The sequence below is a fragment of the Ornithorhynchus anatinus genome, chromosome 8, assembly GCF_004115215.2.
Source record: "Ornithorhynchus anatinus isolate Pmale09 chromosome 8, mOrnAna1.pri.v4, whole genome shotgun sequence".
NCBI lineage: Eukaryota > Metazoa > Chordata > Mammalia > Monotremata > Ornithorhynchidae > Ornithorhynchus > Ornithorhynchus anatinus.
In genome coordinates this window covers 14,652,748-14,675,714 of record NC_041735.1, presented here as the reverse complement: position 1 = coordinate 14,675,714, position 22,967 = coordinate 14,652,748, and the positions used below count along the sequence as shown (strand labels likewise).

Here is a 22,967-nt window from a genome sequence, read left to right as displayed (position 1 = left end):
AGCTTGAAAATGCATAGATTCTTTTGCATTGTGTTAAATATTCTCATAATACGGACATCTTATTTTCCGTGAGTAGGAAAAAGCCAACACAGGTAGATGTGTAGGGCTGGTAACTTGGATGATAGTCCTTCATAGTAACAAAGGGGGAAAACCAATATGGGTAGGAGTGAGGAGGGGAGAACAATTAACAGTGTAATCATTCTATTGGCTTTACCCTGTATTTTACAATGTAAAGAGAAATGATCTCTTAGGTGATCAACTCTAGCACATTATTTACCTTATCTGCTGCTGATAATCTTGTCCATGGTTTGTCTGCGCGCCTGTCATAATCCTGTGCTTTTGCCACTTCCACGTAATCGCTAAAACGAATCAAAATTTTTCTGTCTCTTAATTCATCAACCGTGGGTCTCTGGTTGAGCTGAAGTAATGAGTAACAAAAGTAGGTAAATATCATTTAAAACAATTTCCCAAATTACTCTAAACACATCATTCATACTTTATTAATTATCCAAGGGCTAAATCTTCTGTAAATGAAAACGATGCCTGGAAATTAAACCATCTTCAATTTACAGCCACGCTATTTGCAAATATGAGCTACATGTACATGTAACTTGATGATAATCTTTAATAAAACTATGAAGTTACTGCTTCTCTCCTTATTACAATTAGCTCTGTGGATTATTAACCTTTTGGTTAATTTCAGAATTACACGGTGAGCAGGGGCTGGTTGAATTGTTTTATCTACAGAATAGATATTGGTAGCAAGTAAAACAAACTTTTTCTAATAAGTGACTTTTGGACATTAAGGGTGGACAGTTGAACTATGAAACCAAAGAGTCAGTGGCTTTAAATAATTCAGTCAGATATATCCTGAGTACCTCTTTGGCGCTTCAACTTCCTAGGTCTCAAAAGCTCATTAGATTGTGAGCACCTGGAGGTGGGGATCACATCTACTACTTCTAAACGCCACATACAGTGCTCTGCCCAGAGCAGGCACTCCACTGATGCTGTGGATGATGATGCTAACTATGATCATGATTACTATACCTCCCAGAAAGGTGCAGCGATATTTCCCCAACTTCAAAAAGCACAAAGTTACCCCCGAGTTAGTACAGAAAGTTTGGCAGAAACAAACAGCGTTCAGTAGAAAATTGCAAGTGAATATGATTGGGAGAGAACTGCAAATTATCTGTCACCTGCAATGGTGACGGCGTTATCATCAACAGCATTTCTTTTGTGCTTTCTCGGGCAATAGCCTGTAATTGCTACAGAAGGTAAAATGGCAGGGTGAGAATAAGATAAGATCTCTAAAATTGAAGAAGACACATTCAACATGCTCCACTGTGAGCATCCCGCAACAATTTTGGGTCTAACTATAGTTGAATGTGTCTTGAGAGCCTAAAGAATTGGCACATCACTAAGATCCATCCTTTCCTCACAATCCAAACTGCTACCGAGTTGATCCAAGCATGTATCCTACCCCAACTTGTCTACTGCATCAGCCTCCTTGCTGACCCTCCTCCCGCCTGTCTCTCCCCATTCCAACCAATACTTCATTCTGCTGCCTGGATCACTTTTCTAAAAAGTAGTTCAATTGGCGTTTCCCCACTCCTTTAAAACTTCCAGTGGTTGCCCATCCACTTCCATGTCGGCAGAAACTCCTTACAATAGTCTTTTTAGCACTCAGTCGGCTTGTCCCCTCCTAGCTTACCTCACTGACCTTGTACCCCAGCCTACGCACCTCTCTCCTCTAACTCCAGATTGCTCACTGTGCCCCGATCTCATCTATCTTGCTGCTGACCTCTTTCCCCTTTCCCCCAGACTGTAAGCTCCCTCTTGACTGTAAGATTCTTGTGAGCAGGGAATGTGGCTGCTGACTCTGGTGTATTGTGGTCTCCCAAGCACTTAGCAGAGTGCTTTTCACACAGTAAGCACTCAATAAATACCACTGATGATTTTCCCACACCACCCACCCTCTGGTCTAGAACTCCTTCCTCATTTCTTAACCACCGGACCATCACTTTCCCCATCTTCAATTCCTATTAGAATCACATCTCCTCCTTACTAAAGTCCTCATTTGCATTACTCTCTCTCCCTTCTGCATCATCCTTGCACTTGGATTTTTACCCTTTATTCACCCTACCCTCAGCCTCACAGATACGTGTCCAGATCCATAATTTATTTATATTAATGTCTGCCTCTCCCTCTAGACTGTAAGCTCTCTGTGGGCAGGGAATGTGTCTATAGTGTACTCTCCCAAACACTTAGTACAGTGTTCTGAACACAGTAAATGAATAAATAACAAAGGTTCTGTCACTTCTATCAAACTTGCATCACTTGAAAATAGTGAACTTCACCTGATGGGGAACATTTATGTCTAGGTGTGGCAAGGAGAAACCGCTTTCTAAGCAAATGGCTGATTTTGCAACATACGGTCAAATTCTTTCAAAGTTAAAGATCGTGTGTTTTCTAGTAAATTTTCCATCAAGGTCACAGAGACTCTCGTTAATCAAGAACATGGGCAGTATTTGAACCTGTGTTTTGCTTATCATCTTATCCCTGGGTGATGCTTGGCTAAATAATAGACAAACTAGTCCATATTACCTTTCTTGTCAATCTTTGCTTGATTTCCCTTCTTTCTTCCTGCTCTGTCTGGTCATTTCTCTCTGTATAAAATAGGAAGAAAGGTATTTTTTTCATCAGTCGAGAAGGGCAGTGTTCCACAGGATACAAAACATTCAGCACCATTACGGTACGGCAGCAGTGTGAAAGGGTGTACGACTCGTCTTTGGTCTCTGCCTTGTTTCATTTTCTACCACCCAAGGTATTGCATTCATTTAATTTGGGATGTAGAAACACTTAGGATGGATTTCATTTTTCTAAGATCCTAAGCTCAACTTGTTTTCATCTAAATATGCTATTGTCAGAAATAGCAACCAATATTGTTTTTATACCCTAAGGGGAAGACAGCTGATACAGACACACACATCAAAAGACTTTATTTAGCAGGTATAAGGTACAAGACCCTCCCCCCTTACTTTTCAGATTTAAGGGAAAACGTTGTCCTTTGGAGATTTTTTCAGATTACAATTTTGACCACTTTATCCATTTCACTAGCAGAGCATTTACCAGTCTGTTCCAGTCTCCTGAAAACGGGCAGCTAATTCTCGTGAGCAGAATGTTCTCTCCTTTCTTTAGCTAGCTGCTTTCTGAGTTGTGACTATTAACATTCAAGCTGTGAGGCCTCCTACACATAGATGCTAAAAATAGACCAGAGTGCCGTAACACAGTGTAAAATGTATTGCTTGCCTTGGGATATGAGATAATGGATTTTCTATTTCTAGAGCTACCCAATACTAAATTAAGACTCAAATTCATGACCTGAACAGAGCCTAGACAAAAGATGTTTAACCATCAGCAAACCAGGAAATACGGTCAGGTTTTTGAAAAAGAAATCCTGACTATTGTTTGTAAGTTGAACCACACATTTTTAACACAATCCAAGGAAATCTGTCCTTACAGATTCATCTTGAACTGATTTATTTTCTTCCAGCAACCAAGGCTCTTTAAGGTTATTTGCTCATCAGTTATGTAAGCACCTATTTGATTGAAACAGAGATCTGAGAACTAGAGAAGCTACAGATGACAAATAGTGGACCTAGGTCTGAAAACAGTATATTTAAATTTTATATGAAGGCATTTTTTTTTTGAGTGAAACAAATAACAGTCAGCCATTATCAAGGGATTTTAGGAACAGTATAAAAGGACTAATCCTTCACATTTCTTTACTAAATGCAATTTATAGACAAATCCATGTACGGATTTAAATAAAATCAGATTTAGATAGCAGTGGTAGATAATGTCATAACCTCAATTATATAAGACAAAGAAATATGTGTTCTTGTTCTGATTAAATGGGGCTGAGGGGATTCTGGTCACTGCGAGAAATGATGAAAGCAATTCCTGGAGAATTTCATTTTCACCTCTCAGATACACGAGTTGAGCAGTCTCTAATAAACCTCTCACGGGGAAGCGAGGGGGGGGGCTCACAGCCCTCTTAAGACTGGGGTATCCCAGGTCAGCACCTGCCCACCAGTGTCTACTCACCCTCCTCCAGTGTCACACAACATTATGTTCCAGAAGCACTGTTTTCCACTGTACAACCTTTCAAACACTGGGAGGCTAGTGGTTTGTAACTAAGGACCACTTGCATGGAGCAGTGAGGAGTCAGAGGACTCTCCCTTCCCAAAACTGTTCACTTTCTTGTCTTGGAACCATTCTTTCTATAGCTTGATGTTATATGCAATCCACTATAATCGTCTTTGTCTACCCCAGCCTAGGTTTTGAGTTCTATGCAGGACAGGAACTGTGTGAGATTTGTTAAATTTGTGGATACCCTTGTACTTAACACTGGGTTTGGCACATAGCAAATATTTCACAATACCACAGCAAACTAGTTTGGATACAGTGCTCCAAATACTGAAAAGGAAGACCATAGCTGAGGGTGGGGATCACGTCTACAAATGCTATTGTACTGCCAAGTGCTTAGTACAACACTGACCACACAGTAAGGGCTCAAGAAATACTATTTATTTATATGCAAAGTCTTGTGCTGGCCCAGATCTTTATCTACCGATGGCTAAATCTGTTGCTTAGTCCACTAATGTGCTCCTGAAATTAAAAGCACAGTATAAGCACAAGCACACTTATATGAGCGTGAAGCAGTGTGGCTCAGTGGAAAGAGCCAGGGCTTGGGAGTCAGAGGTCGTGGGTTCGAATCCCAGCTCCACCGCTTGTCAGCTGTGTGACCTTGGGCAAGTCACTTAGCTTCTCTGGGCCTCAGTTACCTCATCTGTAAAATGGGGGATGAAGACTGTGAACCCTACGTGGGACAACCTTTTTACCTTGTATCTACCCCAGTGCTCAGAACTGTGTTTGGCACATAGTAAGCACTTAACAAATAGCAACATTATCATTATTATTATTATTATCATGAGTAAATGGGAAATTACACTTGGAATTTTTTGCACATAAAGAAATGCAAATGGACAAGCAATCCTCCAATATTAGCCCTTTGTAAGGGAGGTCTACACCTGTTAATACAGTCGCAAATATCGCAGTGCAAATCACAAATCAAATGTAAAAAAAAGCTATTGGGGAAATTTTCAGCTATGCATGACAAAAGCTTCAGACCAAAGAATTAAATTGGGAATGTATAACAAAGAAATCTCACAATCTTCAGGAGACTCGCCACTGCCACAGAAAAAGCAATGCATTATTTCCCAAGGTTGCTTTTCACAGCAAAGGAACAGGCAGTTACTCTGACTTTTTGGATCTGTACTCAACTGGTTACATTTTTATATTTAGGGATCTATCAGTTTAAAAATACCTCACAACTTATAAAAGCTTGCACCATAGAGACATGTTACTTCCAAGAAATGCATAGTTTGTTCAAACTTGGGAACTGTGTTGATTCTCTTTCCTGTTGGTAAGCAGTGGAATTCACACTGCCTTTCATTAGAACCTCCAATGTAGGGTCAGTTTTGAAACCTCGATTTCAGTATATTAGTGACTTCTACACTTTACAAGTTTTGACATAATGGATTTTCAATAGAAAAGCAAATATTTAGTAAACATCTGGGCACAACTTTAATTTCCATGTGCTTCAATATAGAGTGAAAACTGCTTTTCATCTTTGAAGAGATTCCATCAGTGTGATTAGTTTGGGTGAAAGAAAGCTCTCAACCTGGAAGCCACAAAAACAAAGAAAGGGCACTCGGACTGCCGGGATTCACTCGAGTTACTGTAACAATCATTTCTATTCTGTCTCATGAATTGATGTGGTAAGGCAGATTATTTAGATTCATTTTACTTCTTGATTATTCACATCTAATTTAACCATTAGGGTCATCTAAATGTGGCTTAGCTAACATTTTGTACAATGCTTTCAAAATACAGCAGTCCAGATATCAATATATAAAGCTATTAATTCACAGCATCACTTTATATCACTACTTGCCTGGAGGGCAAATGGTATGCATGTTGAAATCCTTTGCACCCACAAAAACAAACAACAAACCTTATTTGCATGCAAATCAGGAGTTTCCAGAAATGAAACTAAATCTATCTTCCAAGAAAGTCACTTAAGATTAATGTTCAGAAATAACTGAATTACCCTTATGAAAGGGCTGTAGTAGAAGAAAAATGCTTCCTCCTTCTCAGTTGACTTCAGAAAAAGAACTAATTTGCCTTTCAACTCTTCTAAATTCACACACACACACACACACACACACACAAACACATGCGTGCGTGAGACATGGCCATGCCAGATTTGACCAAGACACAGTCTACTGAGCAGAAATATTCATCATCTAAAGGAAGAAAACTTGGATTTCTGCCTTGGATTCAGGATTGTTGGACCTGTTTGACCCATTGGGTTCATTCAGCAGCTTTCACACATATGCAACATCTTGCTAAAGAAGTACCGGTTACTTACGTTTCAGAATATTTCTTCTCTCTAGCTCCTCTACTGCAGGTCTTTGGCTCAGTCGTCTGCGAAAAAACACCAAAATTACATTTTGTACCATGGTGACTGCCTGAGATGGCCACAGGTGTTTGGTGAGTGTTAGTCAAAACTCCCCCGAGCAATTTTTCTCCAGAAAATGAGGAGAGTATAAAAGGCTGAAGCTTTGGTTATTTTTTTTCCCAATTTGGGAATACTCGTACACAGTGAAAAAGTTATCTGGTTTATGCTGGTAATAGTGTAGTCCTTTCCAGAAACTTGTACATTTTTTTCATCTTCATTGCCAAATTCAGTTATCCCCAACAGTGTCTTGTCACGCCTCAATTCTCTCAGTATCAGAATGCTGAAACAAGAGGGCAAATGCATCCTAGAAATCTTTTCTTCTGAGCAATCATTGTCTCCACAATGTAGTCCAATGCAGCTACTGTTCGTTCCTTTTCCAGAGTCGCCTCTGATATGTTCCTGCTATGCAGGAGGTTCCTTTATTGTCGGATATAACAGATCAAGGCAAGAGCTACACTACTGCCAGCTGAATAAAATTCATGCGCTGTTCAGCTTGGTGGTTGGGAGTGTCTAATGCAGCTTCTATCCACTTGTCAGCTCTTACAAGGGCAGCCCTGAGACTGAGTCTTCAAATCATATGATCAGGCCCGTGATAATTTTATACTGAATAATAAATGAGACTTTCCCCAGATGATACTGCTAATGCTAGCAGAAAATCCGATGCTCATCACCACCCACGCTCCCATTTCACTGCTGCTTTAGGAAAACAGTCTAAAACCAGAGATAAAGTGACTGTGTGGATTGCCGGAAGCCTAGCAACATTAAGGCGCCTTTTTTATAGTTCATTTTGCATTTCCAGAGTCCAAGGGTGCAACATCAAGATAAAAGACTCGTCAGAAGAGGCATAATTAGTTGAAAAATAAAGCTGAACTGCGGAGGCTCTTATTGGAACCAAAACAAAATTGGCATTAAGTTGGAATTGCAAAATTGCCCATTTTCCGTATTATCCCAACATTTCAGATCCAGTAAATAATTGGGACATGTGATTTAGAACCTCAAGCATACAGTACAGATGATTAGATTACATTGCCTCCAGAAATATTTGGCTTTGATCTAAAATGCAGACTGAAAACAAAACCCTAGTCCCTGGCAGCTTTTCTGCGTTTCCTTTCAAACAGCAATAGAACACCATGATTTGAGGTTTTGCTCCTTGGGAGCTCATTATGTGCATTCTGCTGGATTTGCCCAGTGTTTCTCTAACCCCTGGAGATGGTTTCTCTGGCATTCTATATGCAATCCACCCACTGAATACCACCAATTCACTGCTGGGGCTTGGTCTGACAAGGACAAGCATGCTTTCCAACCAAGTCAGAGATGTAAAGGTTCACACTATCTGCCATCCTCCAAATGGCTTGACAACACCTTAATCACTGTCCTTTCTTTCCCCTTTATTCACCTGGCTGATTGTTCCAGCCAGTACACAAGTATCCATTTCTAAGGATTTATTTTTTTTTAATTTAAGGGTGGAAAATGCAACACAGAATCCCCAAAAACCAGAGGCTTGAGAACACAAGAATATTCAAGTACTAAATAATTACACATATCCTGCTACGAAATGGATATCACCCGCCCACATGCCTGTTCACACAATTTGTTATTTAAATGAAGATTTATCCAGCCCCCTGTATTGAAAAAGGTGCCCTCCAGGGAAACAGAAGGTGATTTGAGAGAATATTTATGAAAAGTCATAAATGAAATTCTGCCTGGATCTGAAGGGTAGGTGCCTGTGGGAAGAACATGAAACTGGGGCCAAAAGTCACAACTAAATACTCCAGCTCCTCTTCCCACCATTCGATGCCTGATCTTGCTCTTTTGTTCTCAATCTCCCCGACCCTCACAAACCTCATTAATCAGGTGAGGCGCAGAGTCCTCGAATTTAAATTTCTGCAGTGGTTTTATTCATCTAAGGGATTTCCATAGTAGGCATCCGTTTTGTCCTAATAAGGTCTCAGGAGACTATGGCATGGCTAAAGATCTGAGGAGCTCTTTGGAGTTGTGTCACTCCTAAAAGGCCAGGAGAAGTCTCAGTTGCCCCCCTTTCAATAAATCGATCAATTGTATTTAGTGTGCTCCTACTATGGACAGCCCTGTACTGAGAACCTGAGGGAGAGAGACAGAGTTAGAAGACAATAGAGTTGAGAGAAGGTGGATGACATTGTACAAGCCATCAGTTAAAGATGGGAGAAGCAACAGCTTCCTCCCTCCGGGCCCTGGGGGAGAGACTACTGCATCATCTTTCTACTTCACAGCACATCAGGTCTTTAGTGCACACGACTCTCCCTACAGGCGGCTGTAATTACATTCCACTTGCTCTTATTTATTTGGTCTGCTGAAAGCTGGCACACTGTGTCGCGGTGTTCATGCTGAGCCCTGAGCAAGTAGTGCTCCCTAGTGAGAATGGAACTGAACTATTATAAAAACACGTTTTTCAAAGTTAGCAGATTATGAACTTGATTAGTTGTTGACGATTAGGCTTTTTCTACCAGTGATATGATCCCTCTGCTCCTCGGTACCACCCCCGCCCCGCCCTCCCCCACTCCCAAACACCCTCTTTTTGATTCTGAACTACATGAGCTCTGGGCTGTCAGTTAATCTTCACAGTATTCCCTCTGATCTTGCTTATTGGTTTATTCAATAATAATAATAACTGTGGCATTTGTTAAGTTCTCCTGTGTGCCAGGAATGTATTAAGCGCTGGGGTGGACACAAGCAAATCGGGCTGGGCAAAGCCACTGTCCCACGTGGGGCTCACAGTCTCAATCCCCATTTTACAGATGAGGTACCTGAGGCCCAGAGAACATTCCCCTCTATATCACGCAGAAACTTTTGACAAGAACAAGTCTCCATTTCAGTGTAGTCCTGCCTAACCAACCCAGAATACCTGGGAGCCTTGTCCTATTAGGACACCCGAACCAGGCCACTCTCCTTCATTCTGTCAGACTTACACTTCCTGGGGAAAGAAGCTTCACCACCACTTTTCCTCTCTCTCCTTTCCTTCTTCCCTCTCTCCCTCTACTGGCATACACACCTAGCCCATAACCTTGCCATCATTTTTCCCTCCCTCCCTTCCAGACAAAAGTCCCTCCTTCAGAGCTAGGGAACTACCCGGAGTTCTGAGCTATAGACATGGCAAGAGAATGCAGATTTTGTTGCCCACTCAAACAAAATACTGAGCAGTGGAACTCCTGCTACTCAGGAAGGTCTCCTTTATGCCTCATGGGATATAGCTGCTGTTTTCTGTGAACCCTAGTGTTGATGGCATGAAAGTGTGAGGAATTCCATCTCCCACAAAAATCCATTTCCAGGTTTCATTTGCAGTGGACAAACACACACAAATACAATGGATGAAACCATGATCTTGATAACTGTCTTTCCATGAGCACTATCAATACCTAGAAACGGGTCTGTGCTTTGATATTAAGAATCTTAATTTGCCTCCAGCCTCTTACAATTTCTGGAGCCAAGAGATTTCCACTGTCTCCGTTCTTTAGGCATGCGATAGACCCAGCAAATCCACTCCATTACCGCCATCCTGTTTCGACTGACACCTGTGAGAGATGTCAGAAGACTTCAAACCCTGGAAAGAGGGGGAAATGGGGCCCTTCATTTTCCCAGGGTTCCCCCAAATTGACAACTGACACCTGCTTCACTGGTTTCTGAAGCTAACTGTATTCTGTTGCCCCATTGCAAAATGCTAATGTGGTTCATGATGATTGAAGATTTGGAGCAGGCACACAAAACTAAAAAAGAAGCTTGTTAGGGAATACACATTCTCCTTCTGCAAAATGCTGGCTGGAAAAATCTAGCAACTGTGGCGGCTAATTAGAGCCATGTGGAGGCAGCTAAGAACTAAGAAAAGACATGTTCATAAATGGACATAAAAAGGCACAAACCCCTCTTGAACTGTGTGGAGGGCCAGACTATTAGAGAACCCAGCTCTGAGGCTGTAAGAAGTCAGGGCAGCTTGGCTGAGGATCTGATCAATGGCGGTACATATTCCACAGGAAATAAGTGGCTAAGAATAACTCAGAATACTATCATATGGAAAGCAACATTGTGTTGCGCAGGGTGAATTTCCCTTCAGTCAAATCTTCGGGAGAATGTCTGAAAGGCTCCTGAACAGCTCTCTCTTCCACTCTGTGATTGAGCGGGTGGGGCGGGGTGGAGAGACACAGATGGACAGACCGGCTTGGACGTGCACAAGCTGACAGTGAGCTGGTATTCGAAGACCGGTGCCAGGGTCACCATTTGGATACAATGTCTGTGTTTAGTTGGCAGACCTGTCTGATTTTCCTGGATTGACCCGCCCATTCCAACAAGGATTCCCATTTTGAGCTGGGAAATGCCTACTGAGGCTCTGACTCATCTCTGGGCTTCACTGTCACAAGTGGCAGGGAGCCGTTGCCAGTGAGCAATTTGGGGAAGAAAACATGGGTGGGCGTCACTCTGCCTATTAGTGAAACCCTCCTGTGCATGACTGCAAGACAAAAATGGAAGTCAGAAGCTCTTCTCTGGCTGGCTATTTTAAGAGCAGGCTGAGGCAGTGGGCGGGATCCCGCTACTGGGATGGAAAAAGCTGATGAGACAGAATGGTCTTTGTTCCCTGGCATCCAAAGACTGAAGAGATGGAGGAGCAGGGGCATCTCAAAGACCAGCAGCTTCAATATTCTGGACAAAGATTCCTCTCTTTGTGCACCTGGATGGTTCTTCCGCAACTCGTTGCCTCCAACCAGGCCAGGGCCACCCAGTGCAGCCAAGGTTTCTACAAGAATCGCAGCAAGAGAATGAGTTCGGGGGGGGTGATTTAAAAGGCAACAGAGGGCATTTCCGGCAATTATTTTGCTGATTAAAACGCAACTTCAGCTACCTTCACTTGGGAATAGAGAATTGGACTGGGTGGGAAACATTGGTTTACATTCTACTTACATCGTGACACATTCATTTACCGTCCTCTGCCTACATTCCATCTCTGGCCGTGAACACATCCAACATTCAGTGAATTGCCTAATTTGAGTAAGGTTTTGGGATAAGCATAAACAGTGCAAAACAACTATAAGTGTTGTCCAAGAGCACGGAGCTTGTACACTGACACAGAGGACCAGTGATTTTAAACTACTGAAAACTGAATAATAATAATAATGTTGGTATTTGCTAAGTGCTTACTATGTGCAGAGCACTGTTCTAACTGCTGGGGTGGATACAGGGTAATCATGTTGTCCCATGTGAGGCTCACAGTTAATCCCCATTTTACAGATGAGGTAACTGAGGCACAGAGAAGTTAAGTTACTTGCCCACAGTCACACAGCTGACAGGCGGCAGAGCCAGGATTCGAACCCATGACCTCTGACTCCCAAGCCCGGGATCTTGCCACTGAGCCACGCTGCTTCTCTATTGGACCCAAACACCACAGGAGGGCACAAGGCCTGCTTCAGAAACCACACTATTAATGGTGCTTTCATTTGGCCACTCTGGGCTTGCCCTTCAAACCGAGGAGTGGATTTTCCCTCTATATCTACCGCTCTCCAGCTCCTCTAGGCCAGAAGGCATCACATTTGGCAAGGGGGCAAAGCAATCTAACGCCTCAGCACTTCAAAATAAGAACTCCCTAGCCCCCAAGCTCCTGGACAGCTCAGAAAATGAAGCGCAGCTGCAACACTTAGCCGTTGGAGTCATTTCTTTTTGCGGACAGCCAAAGCCACAGCTTTGGGTAGACAGAAAGGAACCGAGACCAGGAAAACAAAGTCCCCGTGGTCAAGAGGGTACAACAAGAGCAAGTTCTCATGCCCAAACGTCAATGGATTTGTTCTCTTCCAGGGTGCCAGGAACCATCATCATCATAATGGCATTCATTAAGTGCTTACTATGTGACAAGCAACGGTGCTAATACACTGAGGTGGATACAAGATAATACAATCACATACAGACCCTGTCTCAATCAGACACAATCCCTGCCCCACACAAATCTTATAGTCAATGGGAGGGGAGAGTAGGTATCAAACCCCCTGTTTTGCAGATGAGGAAACTGAGGCACAGCGCGATTAAGCATCTAGTCCAAGATTCATTCATTCAATCACAGTAATTGAGTGCTTACTGTGCTCAAAGCACCGTACTAAGTGTTTGGGAGAGTACAAACTAGCAATCAACAGACACATTACCTGCCTACAATGGATTTACAGTCTAGAGATCACACAGAAGGCAAGTGGCTGATCTGGGATTAGAATCCAGGTCTCCTGAGTCCTGGAGCATTTTCCAATGGAACACACTGTTTCTATTTTTTCTGGAATATTTCATTCATTTCATTTCATTCATGAATATTTCTATTCATTCCCAAGAAGGGAAAGTGAAGCGTTGCACAAACCCATGAGCAGGAAACCCATCTTGGGCCCCTGTCAAGAATCTGTGGTGCGGGTAGAGATGGAATGTGGCCACCCTCAGTGGGAGTTCCGGTGGCAAGGTGCAGTTGGAGCAAAAAAGCTGGGGGAAGATGGAGAGCTGGTCGCTGGCCTGGCCGAATGGAGCTGCTCCGTGAGCTTCTCCCAGATCCTATCACAGACGGGGGTTCGGAGATCAGCTCAGGCCACCCCTCTATGGGAAAGTGCTGGAAGTGGGTCCGGGCTCCGTATCTCCTAGCCCCACCCACTGCAAGAGTGAGCCATCTTTGATTGTGAGGATCACTGGCAAAGAGTGTGAATCTGAACAAAAGCAGGCAGTATTCTGTAAAATATAGAGTGTCCAACTTGAGAGCCAAGGCTGTGGAGAACTACCAGAAATAGCAATTCAAAAGCCTGCATTAAAGCACTACCTAATTTCTTACAACACCACGGTCACTGCTGCTGAGGTCTCTGGCACACAAGTGGAAGGAGCTTCCTCAGTTGGTCAATCCTGACCCGGATCCCACCTATCACAGAGGAAAAGCCTCCACGCACGAGATAGCGTTTGAGCACTTCTCTCTCGTGGTCCCAGCACTCATGACACCCTCATGGACAGCATCCTGGAGCATGTGTGGACCTAATACAGCCCAATCAGAAATTACCACCTGGGGACACACATAGAGCCCAACTGGGAGCAACCATCAGACTTCAGGTGGGCTGACGTGCACTTATCTAAATGGCAACATCTTGCACTTCTGCAACTGGTGGTGGGATAAGAGGAGGTGCTCTAGAGGGCTAGAGGCTCGGGGCCATCGCTGCACCAACTCCCCCACTGTCCTGGCCCCTCATGTCTGCCTGGTGTGAAGGGGACGCTGCACCGTCATACCTAGAGGAGCTCGAGGTGGGTCACCAGGATCGACATGTAAGTAGCACAACCTCTATTCGCAAGAGTAACTAACTGCTGGCTAGCGCTGTGGACCTAAATCCTCAGAACGTCTGCTTTCTAATAACAAAACCTTGGTTTAGAAATTTACTGGCTTGGGCCTCCACCCATCTCCCCCTGACTGTTCATGGCCCCTTGGATCAATAATAATAATAATAATGGCATTTGTTAAGCTTTTACTATGTGTGAAGCACTGTTCTAAGCGCTGGGGGGGATACAAGGTGATCATGTTGTCCCACGTGGGGCTCACAGTCTTAATCCCCATTTTACAAATGAGATAATGAGGCACAGAGAAGTTAAGTGACTTGCCCAAAGTTACACAGCTGACAAGCGGTGGAGCCGGCATTAGAACCCACAACCTCTGATTCCCAAGCCAGGACTCTTTCCACTGAGCCAAGCTGCTTCTCAAAGTAACCCACTAGTTCTGGCTCCACCTCACATAGACCGTGACAGATGGGGAAACATTTTGTTCCTACAAATAAAAGCCCAAAAGGTGCTGGCTCGTGCCTACCAACTACCGCTAGGCCATTGCTAGAAGGAAACACTGCACGTCAATTGTAGGATCACAGACACACCAGAGATGCAAGCAGCCTAAGGGAAAGAGACAGAGCAGGGAGTCAGGAGACCTGGGTTCTAATCCCATCTCTGCCACTGCTCAGCTATGTGACCTTGGACAATTACTTAACTTCTCTGTCCGTCAGTTTGCCCTCCTGTAAAATGGGAATTGAACACCTGTTTCCCATCCCTCTTAGATGATGAGAACCCTGTGGCATAGGGGTCTGATTTGATTATATAGTATTAAACCACAGCTCAGCATATAGTAATGGCTCAATAAATATCATTTTAAAAAAGAAAGTTATTATTTCAGTGGGATGGGTTTGTTTAGCAGAAAAAGCGACAAAGCCTGGTTACAATGTGGTTACGGGGTCTCAGATTAGGCAGGAATGCGGAACCTGGCAAGAGGGACCGGTAGGATATTGTGAACCTAGATCCTGGTGTTTGATCTGTGCTAATAAATACCAGTGCTCCTTCCTCCTCCACTATCTAAGGAAGGACCTACCAGTCTGCAAATCCTTAGTTCCTCAAGTCAAAGAGGAAAAATATGCAAACATATTGTGATCTGATGGATGATCCTGAGACTGCGGTAAGAGAGACATCTGCATTATCACTACCATTATCCTCACCAAAAAGGAAGGGACAGCTATGTGAACAAATCAAGTAAAACAGCAGGTCTCCGACTTGCCAACCATGGAATCTAACTGAGCTCATCACTTATAACTGCCCAATTCAACTCCACTTTAAATACATGTCAAAAAGCACTTCAGCTAAATGACGAGAATTTAGAAGCACTTCCTAACAAGGTGAAAACCTTCCTGGAGAGACGTGTCTACGTAGCCAAAATATATATATATATTTCTACGCCTCCGGGAGGATTACTAGGTTATTTTGGGGATAATTTTTTCTGTCACACAAAGCCTGTGGGATTCCCATCCTGACTCACTCTTCTCATCATCTCTTTCTCCAAACCCTGGGCTGATCCAGTGCAGCCTCACATGCCTGAGTTGAACGTATCTGCTATTAGCCACCCAAGCAGATTCTTAGCTGCAAAATCCATAGGGATGTGGTTCAAACGTAAGCTTTATTTGCTGCACATCGGACTTTGGGCTTCCACACCAACCTGGCCAAACTCTAGCAGGCTATAAAGTGGCCCAGTCACAGAGTCCCAATTTAATGTTTAGCAAAACTATCTCTAGGACTGATGAGGAGGATAGGCTGCTTAAAGCTTAATTAGTTCCTAAATCATATTCACAGAAACTGCCACACGTAAAACAGCAATTGAGCAGTTGGGGTTGTGCCGTCTCTGCTGGGTTTAACAGCAAGCTCTGGGGGTCTTTGGTGCTGATCAAAAATCGCCATCTACTGTGCTCATCAAAATGCAACCCTGACTCAGTTTTCAGGGATGAACCCAAGACAAACGTGCTGCTGAGCTGAAACCAGCTTGATCCCTTAGCCCCGCTGCTCTACAAAACTTGATTTTTTTTTCTAGGTTTCATTTCTTAAAATGGGCCCAGCACAATGCCTATTGCCAACATGACCTCTTTCCCAATAATTCTATCTATATTTCATCAAAAGCCCAGGTATACTCGTAACCACTTCCTAGGTCCAGTTAATAATTAAATGTCTCCACCATGGGCTGACTTCAATCTCAGCCCACATGAAAGACGTGCTACCTTTTGACAGCCTACAGATTCCAAGGGAATAGAAATCTACACACCAGGACTTCAGCTGCGCGACTCATTCAAGTGACCATAGGTCTCCTGCTCAAGTGACTTAACTGATTTTCTGAGCCCAGTGAATGCCTAAAATAGAGGAGAATTGCTCAGAAATCACTACATTGGCAAGGTTCAAACTGCAACTCATTCACATTCGGAGCTCCTTGTGCAACTTAGATGAAAGAGACTGTCTCTTCCCTCCTAACAAATACATGGAGAAGGGACTGCTGGGTAATTTCCAGTTGTCCAGCACTGCCCTTCTCTCATGCCACAGCAAATAAACAAGGACTCACCAAAGTTTAAAACCTTTTTTTGGTTTTAGTGTATTAGGGAAAAATCCTACGACAAGAAGGTTTATCTATTATAGGCTTCTTGAGCAGCTGTGTATTGTGTTGCCACAACTGGGAAGGCTGGGTATGATAACACATATATGAACTAGTAGGTGGGTAATAATTAATTGCATTTATTGAGTGCTTACTGTGTGCAGAGCACTGTATAAATCTCTTTGCGAGAGTACAATATAACAGAGTAGGTAGACATGTTCCCTGCCCAAAATGAACTAACGCCACAGTCAACAGTATTCACTGAACTTTCTGCAGAACATGATACTAAGTGTTTGGTGTAGTAGATTAAAATAAACAGACATGACTGTTACCCTCAAGGAGACTGTAATTTAGTAGGGAAGACAAACGCTAAAATAATTTACAGACAGGATGAAAAAGAAGGGGACATGTACACAAGTGTTCAAGTAACAGGATTTGTAAGATATGTGACAATTCAACTTTTACATCAGTGGTATTTATTGACAGCTTACTAGGTGCAGAGCACCGTACTAAGCACTTTGGAGAGTTGTGGGCAGGGAATGTTTCTGTTTATTGTTGTATTATACTCTCCCAAGTGCTTAGTACAGAACTCTGCATATGGTAAGCTTTCAATCAATATGATTGAAGGAATGACTACAACAAGAATTTGCAGACATGTCCCTTGGTCATAACGAGTTTACAGTGAGAAGCAGCATGGCATAGTGGATAAGCTTAGGCCTGGGAGTCAGAAGATCATGGGTTCTAATCGTGGCTCCCCCATTCATCTGCTGTAGGATTTTGGGTAAGTCACTTCACTTCTCTGTGCCTCAGTTATCTCATCTGTAAAATGGGGATTGAGACTATGAGCCCCATATAGGAGAGGGTCTGTGTCCCACCCTATTTGCTTATACTTTCCCAGTGCTGGCTTATATTAAACAACTAACAAATAACATGATTATTATTATTATAACAGCCGAGAAAGGGAACACAGAGCAGAAGGGATTACCAGTCACACAATTTTAACAACTACATTCACACAATCTATAAAAATCTCACCTTCAGTAGCATCATCTTTAAACCCAAAGGCAGTTATAGAAATAAACTCCCCCGATTTCTCCCCCGATTAGACCGTAAGCCCTTCAAACGGCAGGGACTGTCTCTATCTGTTGCCGACCTGTTCGTCCCAAGCGCTTAGTACAGTGCTCTGCACATAGTAAGCGCTCAATAAATACTATTGAATGAAAATAAACTGTAAACTCGTTGTGGGGAGGGAATGTGTCTATTTTTGTACTGCAGAGATACACACTGTTAAAGCTCCTCCTTTTGAGTTGACCAGTAAGTATAACCTTCCTGTTCCCCCAGGTGAGTTCCAATCAGAGCTTTGACTGGTACATGCTCCTCTCAATCTGGGCCTTGAACGAGATCTATGACCCAGATTGAAGAAAGGCACCCATGCTGATTGGAGCAACCTCCTCCACTTCAGGGACTGGTGGTTTGTAACTTGATGCCATTTCCTACAGCAATCTAAATTTCTTGTTGATCAAGGGGTTAAACAGGTTGAAATCAATAATAGGAACTTTGAAATTGGAATTTACTGTTTGCTCACTTTTAGGTGATTTTAGATTTTCTGCCATTGATGCAGCAGTATCTTCCTACCACTGAAAGGCAGTTGCTAAATGCAGTTTTCTAATAGCTTGGGCATTAAATTTCCTCACCAAGAAGGCTCCTTTAAATGATTCCCTCTTATCAGTTGCTTCTGCTCTCTTTTAGGGGTATGTTCTAAATCAGTGAAACTGATTTTTTAGTCTTACTGGCTTAACTTCAAAGATCTACCGAGTGCTGATTCTCCATCCTTTCTTTGTTCTCTCTTGAGGTAAGTGGGGGGTTGGGAAGCTTTCTGCATCAAATAAAGGCAGTTTGGGAAATCATTGCTAAGGGCAACGGCATAGCAGACCTGACTACCGTCACGATCAAATCCTCAATAGGAAACCAATACAAATGTCCACAATCCAAGGCAGAAATCCAAGCAGATTAAAATTAAAAACTCTCTCTGCCATGAAGCCTTTTCATATTAACTTTCTTGGCTCCAGTTACTCCAATATGTTCAGAAAGCTTCGGCATATCTCGGAAATTGTGTGTGCGTGTGTGTGCCTACAATTTTATTCATAGGAATCTTTTTAAGTCTACATGCTTCAATCACTTTTATTTGTACATTTGGGTATCTGTGTTTTTCCGCATTTCCCTTATATTGTAAACGCCTTGAGGCTAGAAACTTGCCTTAGATCTTTTACATAACTCCCAATGGGATCTAATGCAGACTCTGCACAATGTGAGCAATCAGAACTGTTGACTTTTCATGTTATCTTGGTTTTTTCAATATCTCTTACTATCCTGACCCCACGTGAATTTTAAATCTTATTTGTAAACACTCTCCAATATTCCTAAGTGCTTCCTTGACTTTGGTTTGCTGAGATGCAATTCTATATGGAGGCCAGGGGAGACTTTAGGTGGCCAGGCAACTCCCTTCCACTCCTTGGATGCAGGGAAAGCACTGGCCTGCTTTTCCTTTTATGCCCTTTGCGAATAGATCCAGTACATTGGGCAGTCAACATTTAATGGGCATCCATGAAATGAGGCAGATTCCGTCCCCTGTCCAGGGAGTGACAGTGTTCTCAAGTTGCCATTTGCGGGCTGGTGGCAGGGGGAGTAGAGGCATGGGGGGACAGGGACTGTGTCCGGCCTACTTAACCTGTTCCTATTCCAACACTTAGAACAATGTTTGACACACAGTAAGCACTGAACAAATACCACTTAAAAAAAAATAATTATAATCTTAACAGCATTTACCTATCTAAATGTATGCCCTGATTCAGTCATTGAACACCTCAGTTTTGACTCTACACAGATAGCCTCCTTTATGCCATACGTACTAATCTGTAAAAAGCTGATAGAAATTTATGACAGAGTACAAAGGTGTCAATCAATAATTCTGTAGTATCTACTTTGTGCAGAACACTCTAAATGGCATTTGGGAGAGTACAGCAGAATTAGAAGATCCCTTTCCTCAAGGAATTTACACTATAGAAGTGGAAGATGAACACAAAACAAATTACAGACAGGAGGAAGAAAAGACTGGAAGGATGGATATGAATAAGTGCTTAAATAGCATTTGAAAGTCTGAAAAACAGAAGATCTTTAAGTGGTTGTGCGTGTATAATATGGAGGCTATGCAAAAGTATTAAGATGAGAGTAAAGGGAGCATATGGCCTGAGAAGGTGAAACATTAATTAGGGAAAGCCTCCAGAAGGAGGTGAGATTTTCAGAAGGGCTTTGAAAATGAGGAGACCTGTGGTCTGGTAAATTTGATTGGAAGGACGAGGTCAGCCAGGGGAACGGTGTGGAGCAAGAAATTGGAAGAGAGAGAGAGTCAAAATTTGACACAGTAAGAAGTGAGTTTACTGAGCTCGAGAACTAAGAGTATGAGCTGTGGTGTAGTGAGAGAATGAACTGCTAAGTAAGAGGGCGAGGGTTACTATAGTGCCTTGATGTTAAGGTGTTTCTTGTTGAGAGAGGAATGGGTAATCTTTGCAGGTTAACTCACTCCCTTTCCCCACTATTTCTAGTTTTGGGACTTGAATGGTGAATGCACAATCCCAACAACTTTATCATCAGGGAATATAGACACTGTTGCATCAGTGTTGGTACGACATCTCCCATCTCTAGTAAAACATGGATACAAAGAGGACACTGCCGGGAGATCATCTCTCCATACAAATGGAGGCTTGAGGCCAGAGGCTGTTTTTGTCTCATCCAAGTTGTACTTCAAGGTGCAACTGAGGAATCAGATTCATCTTTTCTGTGTTCATATTTAAGAGCACATTCATGTCCAAACATGAGCCACTGGCTGTCATGCTTCCAAAGCATTCTCCACACAGTAGTCAACTGAGTGCTTACTGTGTACAGAGCACTATAGTAAGCGCTTGGGAGAGAACACACATCTGTTCTATTGCAGTGTTTTTATTTAATTTTTGCATTCCTGTAAAACATAGAAGACCCGATCTATCATCTTTTCAAACCATTAGTCAAAGCCAACAGCACTGAAGAATGTCAGGTTGTTAAATCCTAAAGGGAATGGTTTCAATTTTGATGCTAATTAAAGGATTCACCTAGAAATCCCCCTCACTTGATTTCTCAGTTAATATGTTGGCGGATATATGTTGGTTGTTGAATGAATTTCCTTCATTCTTCTTAATGAGAGTCTTGGACACAAGGCAAAACTTACCTCATTGCAGAACATCAATTCAATCTGAACGGATGAGCCTCATTTTAATGCAGCTTGAAGCTTGGATTTGGGGGCTGGTTTTCCCAGTTCGGAAGCTGTCTCTGGTTGCCTAGCTACGTGGCTCTAGATAGAGTGGTTTTTTATGTAGTGGATATGAGATCTAGGCTTTAAAGATGGCAATTACTTTTCCCCAACTGTTCCTATCATGGCCTGATTCCAAATATTCTAAATCAAAACAGCACAAAATTCTATTCAGGCTGAGATTTACATTGCTCTTCTAATTCTGTCTACTTTCCTTCATGCATTATTCCCCTCTACTCCTCCCCAATGCTACATGCTAATCCTACTCTCTTGGATAGCAACATCACAATTTCCTTTTCATTTCCCTAATAAATCCTTGAATGTGTGTGAATGAATCTTGTCAATCATCTAGACCTCTTAGAACAAAACATTCATTGTCACGCTAACAGCCGCATTTCTGGCAGAATAGCCTTCCTGAGGTCAACAGAGAGGTCATTTAAAATACAGATGATTTCACAGTCAAGAAGGTAGTCAATATGGCATAGACCAGATCTGATTTTTCACTGAGCTTTTAAAAACAGGAAACCATAAAGGTCTGACTACATCAAAAATATCCCCAGAGGCTTAGGAAAGCAGACCAGATAAACAATTTCATATTAAGTTCCACAGATTAATAAAACACAATATTCTCATTTTAAGACTCTTGATAACCAAATAACAAATAAAGGAAGCTGATGGGGCCAGCGGGGTTGGACAAAGTGAATTCAGGAGGGCAGGAGAGGGAATGAAGCTTGGTTGCTCCAAGGAATGAGGGAAGGAAGGGGCTTGGGTTCCAATCCTGGTTCCTTCTCTTGCTAGTCCCCATCCCATCTGTCCTAGCACTGCCAGACCATGAACCCCAAGAGTGTAGACCTATCCACACCAGAGCTGAGGGAAAGAGACTCTGACCACCATCCATCTCCTAACCAACCCTCCAGTGTTTTACTTCCAACTGAACCCCCAACATACAACCCACCTCTCCCTGGGCTGGGAGTTAGGAGGCTAAACAGCATTGAAGGCAGAAGATCTAGAGCAAATGGTCATTCGGTTTCCATTCCTCCATTTGGAGGCTGCTGGGTACCATAACCTGAGGGTTGAAGCTCCTCTAGAACAAAGGCTGGAGGACAATTTAAGCTTGGAGGAAGAGGAAGTTCTTGACTTGGGCTGGGTATGGCAGAGGTAGGAGTATGGACCCGACATCGTCCATCCCCATTCTCCAGAGTGAAAGCGGAGACAGGTAAAAGTGGCAGAAGAGGATGAGAGAAAATGATTCTGTTCTATATCAACCTGGGTGGAAACAAAAGACACTTTGTCTAGGGTTGTCCCGTCAATGGTGGGTCATGGCACCCTTAAAATTCTATAGTAGTTCTTGTCCTTCGTAAACAGAAGAATTTCATTTTTATATCAGAGTAACAAAACTCTAGTAGTTATTTTATATTTGGGAATAATGTGTTGTTGACAAACTGTTTCATTAGGAGTGTTTTTTTGAAAATCCTTTTGGAAGTTTGAGTAGTGGGAATAAACAAAAAAAGAGTTAGTGAATAGATGTTCTCATTACTTGTAAGCACAACTCGTTCTCTTCATATTACTCTGATCATGAAACACTCAGGGAACACCCAGTGCTCTGCAGATTGCTAATGCTTCTAATATAGAGATCACCTCTTAAATTTAACAGTTTATTCTTGACTTCGCTTGTACTAGCAGACTCAAGTGGGAATCCTAAGACCAAGTTGTGAAGAGGCAAGCTTCAAATCCAAGCAACTAAGTGGGTTTTAACTTTTAAATGATTTCCCCCTCCCAACTACAGATGTCCCTCCCCAAATAAAGTGTCCACACATTTCCAAATGAAAATTTCCTTAAAGGGCAAAATTCCAGCAAGAAGCATTGAACCAGCCCAGAGATTCCAGAAACGATTCTGCCAGTAGCCCGCACAATACTGTTGTTACTTTGATTAAAGTTAGGGCCACCAGGAAGCAAAGGACTGGAAAAGCAAGCCCACTGATTACCTGTTTGCAGCCACTCTAAGCCAAAACACATGCAGCTTCTGACCAATTGAGCTTAAATTATAGCTTTATTTGATAAAAAATAAAAAATAAAATGATGGCACTTGTTAAGCGCTTACTATGTGCAAAGCACTGTTCTAAGTGCTG

At 42.6% G+C, this 22,967-nt stretch overlaps 1 protein-coding gene across 4 annotated transcripts in view; it reads right to left on the bottom strand.

The window, feature by feature from the left end:
* The window catches only part of PHACTR3 (phosphatase and actin regulator 3), a 163,970-nt gene that overhangs the window by 1,921 nt on the left and 139,082 nt on the right, over window positions 1-22,967 (bottom strand). For all 4 annotated transcript variants that reach the window (XM_029070013.2, XM_029070012.2, XM_029070016.2 and 1 more), the window contains 3 exons: window positions 6,497-6,552; window positions 2,605-2,666; window positions 278-418 (listed from right to left, as the gene is read on the bottom strand). In XM_029070013.2, coding sequence (XP_028925846.1) covers window positions 278-418; window positions 2,605-2,666; window positions 6,497-6,552 — 259 coding nt within the window. The remainder of the gene's footprint in view (window positions 1-277; window positions 419-2,604; window positions 2,667-6,496; window positions 6,553-22,967) is intronic.